Source organism: Pistacia vera, unplaced genomic scaffold (genome assembly GCF_008641045.1).
Source record: "Pistacia vera cultivar Batoury unplaced genomic scaffold, PisVer_v2 Contig277, whole genome shotgun sequence".
Classification (NCBI taxonomy): domain Eukaryota; kingdom Viridiplantae; phylum Streptophyta; class Magnoliopsida; order Sapindales; family Anacardiaceae; genus Pistacia; species Pistacia vera.
The window spans coordinates 236,037-244,208 of NW_022196087.1; the positions used below are offsets into that span (position 1 = coordinate 236,037).

At 32.1% G+C, this 8,172-nt stretch overlaps 2 protein-coding genes across 2 annotated transcripts; both read right to left on the reverse strand.

Annotated features, from left to right (window-relative positions):
- Positions 1-254: 254 nt before the first annotated feature.
- Positions 255-4,436, reverse strand: LOC116133887. Its single transcript, XM_031419556.1, has 6 exons — positions 4,148-4,436; positions 3,587-4,054; positions 3,289-3,459; positions 2,789-2,965; positions 1,295-1,734; positions 255-1,219 (listed from the first exon to the last, which is right to left on the reverse strand). Exons 1-6 carry the CDS (start codon positions 4,302-4,304, stop codon positions 578-580), a joined length of 2,055 nt encoding a protein of 684 aa, XP_031275416.1. The 5' UTR covers positions 4,305-4,436; the 3' UTR covers positions 255-577.
- Positions 4,437-6,842: 2,406 nt separating this feature from the next.
- Positions 6,843-7,728, reverse strand: LOC116133885. The gene is made up of 2 exons (XM_031419554.1): positions 7,402-7,728; positions 6,843-7,310 (listed from the first exon to the last, which is right to left on the reverse strand). Exons 1-2 carry the CDS (start codon positions 7,526-7,528, stop codon positions 7,120-7,122), a joined length of 318 nt encoding a protein of 105 aa, XP_031275414.1. The 5' UTR covers positions 7,529-7,728; the 3' UTR covers positions 6,843-7,119.
- Between the last annotated feature and the right edge of the window lie 444 nt (positions 7,729-8,172).

Sequence of the window (8,172 nt, forward strand, 5' to 3'; positions counted from 1 at the left end):
TTGAGCAAAAATTATTTTCTTATCTATTTAATATCAAAATAGATGGAGGAAATAAAACTTCTTTAAGCACATCTGTATCACAGAATGAACTATATAGTAATGTACATTAGAGTTTACTCATAAAATTTTTATAAATAACAAAGCAAATATACCAGTTCTTGTAGAAAATATCGAACAATTACTACGACATGATCACATGAATGGATACAAAAATATAATTAAAAACTAAAAATCAAAGAAATGGAGAAAAGAGATAAATGAAACGGTTAATAAACGGAAACGTATTAAATATAAACAATTTTACATGATTCACCCAATTAAAATTCACAATTCAAGAATAATAGTAGAGTTTTTGTCACAAAATACAAAGATGCAAAGTTTTTATTATCAAATCACTCTCACACTTAAAGATCTCTTTAACTCTAATAACAGATACGTTTATTACTCTAGTAAAGACTAATATCAGTAGAACATAGTTTCATATTTCAAGACTCAAGTCTTAAAATTTTAAATAATAATCTCACATCACTTGAAATATAAAACTTGGACAATATATAACACCGTTAATTTGTAGTTTTTACTCACCTTTCTTGTATAAGACACCTGTGCTGTGCTTGCCAAAAATGCTGGGGCCATAGGTGGAAAAGGTCAAGTCCACCAAGAGGGGAAATTGCGAATAGGCAAACATGGACACGGGCAAGAAAGCCAATCCCATTACTACACAAAATACCCAGTCTTGCCCTGCCTGATTACTCTTGTTATCAAAATTCACCAAATAAACAGTGGCACCGAAGGCTACCATCATGGCTGTTACGGACAGGAACAACATAAAAAGACCCAATATTAGTCTTTTGGGCAGGGCAAATAGGAAATCAGTTTCCGCGTAGCGTGCAGTAAGGATGGACATGAACATGAAGACGGCTGCTATTGATGAGAACAAAGACATTGCATCGGCAATGGCAAAGATAAAAAAGGCCGACAATTCGTAAAAGTTTGGCTCGCCATCTTGGTTATTCCCACCTGGTACTGTAATTGCTGCAGCAAATACTACTGTAGCAATGAGTACTGTTACTATTGAGCAAGAGGTGGCTGCATCTTTCATCCATTTTTCACCTTCTTTAACAAGATCCTGATGTTCCTCAACAAATACCATTGCCGGAGTTTTTCCTTCAGAATTTTTATCTTCTTTTATAGTAGGCGGTACAATTTTCTCTACTTCCTGTAAAAGATATATCATCAAACAAAAGAATAAATTAAAAGACTTTTGAAACAGTTTAAATAAATTTCTTAGTACCTTAAACCACTGCAACTCACGCTGCATCTTTAGTGCTGCACCAGGAATGCGATTAAGTTGACATAGAGGGGCAAGTTTTCCAGCTAAATGCAAGATATTATTTCCAAATTTGTCTTGAGACATCAACAACAAATGTTTGTGGCCACTCATTTCGAATATGAGGTTGATTACCCATTTATGGCGGTTAATGACTGCTAAATGAAATGCATTATGTCGTTCTTGATCTGCATACAAGACTGCATCTGGAAATGATTTTATAATCTCTTCCACAACTTCGTGAACCCCTGATACTGCCGCTAAAAGGAGTGATTCCTTCAATATTGAGGAAGCTTTTTCATAGCCTAGATCTTCTGTAATTTTCGTGCACAAGGCTTTCGCAAGCCTTTTTTTTTGTCGATGCCTCCATTCTTTCTCTCCGATTATACTTGGGTAAACTCGATCTGCGCAAATTCAACAAATAAACATTGACATCATTATTGTTTTAAATATTTTAATTCAAAGAAACATCTTATCAAATTTATCTTTCTTTCTTTTACCCACTTCACACAAATTAGAAATACAAACTAGCCCGGCCCAACTTACCCAAAGCCTAAAAAATAAGAGTAATATTACACTTAGAAAAAAATTTTACAAAGATCTCTATACAAAGTGATGTGGCAAAAAATAAATAGAAGAGTGAATTTAATAACTGTGGCTTTTTGTTTCACTCTTCCATTTATTTTTTACCACCTCACTTTGTATGGAAATCTTTGTAAGATTTTTTTGTAAGTATAGTATTATTGAAAAAATAATGCCTGGCTTGGATATATTATATGAAATTTTAAAAAATTATAAATAGTCCTTGAAAAATTATAGAAAATCCGAAAAAAAAAAATTCATTTCCCTTTCATAAAATAAAATTACAATAGGCCCTGAAACTTACATCTAGCCATCATCAATCAAGTAAAATTTCAAAAATACCCTTAATTTTTCCACAAAACTTGGGCCAAAAGCCTTGACAAGCCCGACCCAGGCTTAGATAACGAAAAACATGGGCTTGTTCTCAGGTTTAGACTTTTAAAATGCACTCTAGCCCAACCCAGGTTGTTTAGGTCGCGTGGAAATCTAATTTATGACCCACGGATATCAACAAAGTCTAGACGTTTGTCATTTGAAAGGATAAATCAAGAGGCCATAAATGTCAAATATACTAGAGGGACTTTTCCTTCTGGCGTTCCGAATATCTATGGCTCATCCTACAATCAATGTCATTTGCCTTTGCGCACATTTAACGTACACATACGAGGTAAACATATAATTAGGAGTTTTAATTTACTTATTGTATTATTAAGATCTTTTATGCATCCTGCCATGATTTTGCAAACAATATAGATAGTTAGATACAACAGTTGGATGTTATACTAAACCAAGTAATTTAACATATAATTATCACTAATCACTTACTTCATACGTAATTGATTGTGTCATGACGAATGAAGCAGATCAACCAATTACCTGATATAATGTCATGGATATACCTCGACCAGATGTTTCGGATGCAACTTGGGATGCATGACATCATTTTTTGGTTGTTGCTCCATATGCACGGCATCATTTTTCGATTGCAGCTTTGGATGAACAACATGTTTCTAATCATGTAGCTTGCTATGTGGTGTACCGTTACAAAAATACCTGCAAAGCTCAAAACAATTAGAAACTCCATTTTGCAAAAGAGTAATGCTACAGCCATCGACGGTTGTGCACCAAATTTGTGCACCGAATGACGTGATAAAATCCTGACCGTTGATTAATATTAAGTTTTGTCACGTTATTCGGTGCATAAATTCGACGTACTACCGTCGGTGGCTGTATTATTTTCCTTTGCAAAAATATATATCTGCAAAACACTGAATAGAATTAAAGTTAATAAATTAATTAATAATTTTTATAGTTTAGATTATACTCACGCAAAAAATTAACTAGAATTATATGAGATATATGTTAATTATACTCACGCTGACATTTGTAGATGGTATTCTGGCAACAATTTAGCTTTCTTTCGATGGAAAACACACTCCGCTTTTTAGCTATTGTACATAGAAGAGTCTCACGACCCTCATCATTATCTAAATCGAACTCCATTAGAGCTAATTTTGGATAATCTTCAACCTCCCTTATAGCTAAGTCTGAGACATAAAACGATGGACAGAAAAAAAAAAAAAAAAAAAAAAAAACCATATATATGTAATTAATTGAAAGTGGAACGAATTAATCGGTGATTAGTAGTAACTAATGGAAGAGTACTTAACTCACCATAAAATCCAGCGATTATTAGCCAATGAACGAACGAAACACCGGTTTTATCTTCAACCGGATAGGAATACAGCAAGTCTCGATCCGTGAATTCCAATAAATAGGTAATCATCTCCTTATACCCATATCGAGCAGCCTCAATCAAAGGTGTTTTCATATCCAATAAGACTGGCCATTTCTCCCTTATCTTCTTGGCTGCTTGAACATTACCAACAATTGCAGCAACCGAAAGCACAGTTTTGCCGTCTTTATTTGTGAGTGCCACTTGATCATTTGACATCTTAGTCAATAGATACTCTACGATATGATTCGCAGTGACTGCTCCTACAGCTACATGAAGAGCTGTGTCATAGTTTTCCGTGATCCTGGCTTCTAATACATGTTCATCCTCCTTACAGACTTCTTGTACGTGTTGTAAGTTGAATCTGAGTATAGCGTTATACAGTGGTAGGTACTTTTTTAGATCGTCTGCAATAAAGAAAACAAACAGAAAAAAAAAAAGAAAAATTATGTATTTGCTTAATTATGAAAGTTCATTGCCATTTTCTGGTACTTAGATACCCGTAAGTTGAGATGAAGACAAGGCCATATGCTGAGTTGAAGAAGCCACGGGCTGTGATGGATTGACCATCTCTATGATGACAGGCTGCTCCATAGCTGATTGAAATGATACTGAAGAAGAGGTGGCCAAAGGAATAGGCTGTGATGGCTGCTCCATAGCTGATTGAAATGATTCTGAAGAAGAGGTGGCCAAATGATAAAACAGTCGTCCTTCCTAGCAATTTCTCAGAATACTTGTTTACAGGAGACAACTAAGGAAAGTTTGGGATTATTTTAGGGACATAATTCTTGTAAGAGGCCACAGGCTGCTTTTATAAGAAGAGGCCACCGTATGTGAGTGGAAGAATAGGCCACAGACTTTTAAAAAAGTTCGTTGTCATCCATTTCAATAGTATTTTATATCATTTATACTTTAATTTTTTATTTATAAATTTTTATAAACTAATGTGATGCAACTTTTTATCAATACATTATTTATATATTTTTTATTAAACATTTATTGAGTTGACTTGGGTATATATTTGTATACAAACTATGTACCACATCAGTTTAAGATTTCCAAACTTAATTCAAATGACAATTTTTACACCTTTTATCAAATGGGTATTAGTAATCCCATTTGCCATAAATTTGTTATATTGACGTTTGTGATAGATGAATAAAATAATAAATTTGTATTATAAATAGGTGTTTCCTCTATCTTTTATCCAATTATCCTCAAATCTTTTTTTTTTTTTTTTTTAACAACCAATATATTATCTTGCTTTATTTTAATATTTTTGGAAAAATTCATCTACCTTATTATCATATAGAAAATTCTACTTTTTTGTATAGATTATATTTTTTAATACTAAATTTGAATTACTTGCTAATTTTGAAAACTTAATTTATATTTTGATTCCACCTCGAGCACCTGTAATCCTGGGTCTACTACCAGTAGAAAAAATAATAATACAAGGTCATTGATTTTGTTTTATTTTGTGTATTATTTTATATAAATAAATTAATATACATTGATTTTACCTGGGAAATGTTTGGAATATATCTCTAAATTTAAAATGGAGATCAACATGTTGGTAGAGAATATATATTATAAAAATGCAAAAAGTTGTACCACGTCATCCATCTCAATAATTTAAAAAGCAAGGGACAGGTATCAAATAATTTATGACTGCAATTTCAAATAATTTAGTGTCATGTTTTTCACGGGCAAAGGCTTGAATTACATAAGGTGTACCACGTCATCCATCTCAATAATTTCATACGTCATGAAAGCAAAATGACATAAAATAAAATAAATATATCAAAAATAAAAATAATAAAATTTAAGGACAACTCATAATTTTTTTAATATTTCTTTAATCATACTTAACTTGTTCTAATGTGTTAAAAAGGTTATACGATATTTTAATATAAATATCATTAAATATATAATTATTTTATACTTGTTGCTTACTTTGTATAGATGAAAAATAGGATTTGGAAACAAGTAAAACTTCAAGTAAGGATATTTAAAATGCAATATATAGTTAAACCTTGAAAAATTAATACTCAATAAATTAATAATCTTAATTAAATAATATTTTTGACCAGTCCTGACTTGGGACCAATATGGTAAATCAATATTTTGCTAAATTTATAAGATAATACATTTTAAAAGAAAACGCATAGATACCATTTGATATATAAATTAATAATCTCTTTATACATTAAAATTATATATATACATGACTCAATTAGGAGATGACCCTAGTAACAACTTGAAATCGAGAAACCCTGAGACTGAGAGAAGATTTTGAAAGGGATTTGTGAATTGCTTGAGTGCCAAGAAAAAAACACTCATTTATTTATAAACAACAAGACTAAATATAGTCTAATATTTACAAGGAGAAAATAAGTTCCTATAGACTAATTGCTATGCCACATTAACTATGAGCCATTCCCTTACCATATTAACTATCACAATATTTACATGCATTAAGTTCATTGTTTTGGAAAAAGAAAACAAAGAATGCCCCGATAAATTAATAATTTATTAATTTATATGATTAAATAATATATCGATTAATTAATAAATTTTCATGATGCCAAAGATATTAATTTATCGAGGTTTAACTGTATTTAAGAAATTTTTTTGGGTAACTACCCCTTCTTTTCCTTATGTGGCTCCATCATTGTCGTAATCACCCGGTACGTCGACAAGTGCTACAAATACTACAATAATTGTAGGTATTTTTGTCAAATTATGAACTCAATGGATGTCATGACATCTTCTTGCTTATGCATAATTGATTCTATGTCTTTCTGGTTCACTACCCTTATTGTCCATGTGATTACACTTGTCTTGCCAGATATGTATTTACACCTATCACATTTCTATTTGTTACGAAAATATTATTCCTTGTGAGTTAGTTTTAGTGGTCAATTGACACTTGTCATTAGGTCACATAATGTGGTCGAAAGTTTGTTGGCCTGCTATCCCCATGCATTGGCCGGAAGTTTTCTTTATATTCTCTTCTCCAATGCATTTCATTTAAGCCTGATAATTCCTTTGAAAATACTCGGCATATTCTAAAGTTTTTTTTTGTTTGTTACATCAGGTTTCATATATATATATAATATATATAGATATATATATATATATTTATATATATAATCATTGGAACTAATTAATCGGTAATTAGTAGTAGCTAATGGAAGAATTAACTCAGCATAAAATCCAGCGATTATTAGCCAATGAACGAACAAAACTCAATAAATACAGCAAGTTTCTATCCGTGAATTTCAATAAATAGGTAATCATCTCCTTATTGCCACGTCGAGCAGCCTCAATTAAAAGTGTTTTGATATCCAATAAATCTGGCCATTTCTTCCTTATCTTCTTGGCTGCTTGGACATTACCCACAATTGCAGCAACTGAAAGCACACTTTTGCCGTCTTTATTTGTGAGTGCCATCTGATCATTTGACATCTTAGTCAATAGATACTCCACGATATATATGATTCGCGGTGACTGCTCCTACAGCTACATGAAGAGCTGTGTCAGAGTTTTCCGTGATCCTGGCTTCTAACACATGTTCATCCTGGTTACAGACTTCCTGTACATATAGTAAGTCGCCTCCGAGTATAGCTTTATAAAATGGTAGGTACTTTTTTAGATCGTCTGCAATAAAGAAAACAAACAGAAAAAAAAAAAAAAATTATGTATTTGCTTAATTATGAAAGTTCATTGCCATATTCTGGTACTTAAATACCAAGTTGAGATGAAGACAAGGCCATATGCTGAGTTGAAGAAGCCACGGGCTGTGATGGATTGGCCAACTGTATGATTACACACTGCTCCATATCTGATTGAAATGATTCTGGGGAAGAGGTGGCCATAGGCTAGGATACTTGTTTACCTAAGTGTTTTAGTCATCCTTCCTAGCAATTTCTCATAATATTTGTTTACAGAAGATGACTAAAGAAAGTTTGGGATTATTTTTGGGACATAATTCTGGTAAGAGGCCACAGGCTGCTTTTATAAGAAGAGGCCACGGTGTGTGAGTGGAAGAACAGACCACAGGCTAGGATGAAGGGGCCGGCCAATCTCTGATCGATTACGGATTAAATTTATTTCTGTTAATAAAATAAAAAGACGGGAAAAATCAACAAGTTTCAAGATGTAAATAAAAAAAAGCCATAAAATATATGTCAAAGAATAGGTTTTAGATGATTTAGTTTCATACAGTATAATCCTTAAAAGAATTTTAGAAATTATCGGTAGAAATTGATGAGAGAACTTTGCTACAATGAAAAATGTTGTTTTACTATAATTCAAAGCAATAAAGATTTATCCATAATTCAATCTTACAAATTTTCTCTTACAATCTCGACGTGACATCACATAATTGGTCAGTTCGCAATTGGACAGATAGAACCTATTTACGAGTTGATTAATTGCGAACCACCACATTAAAGTTTGTGAGATTGGATTGCAAGTATAATGTTACCTAATTCTAAGACTTGACTATGGTTAAGTAAAT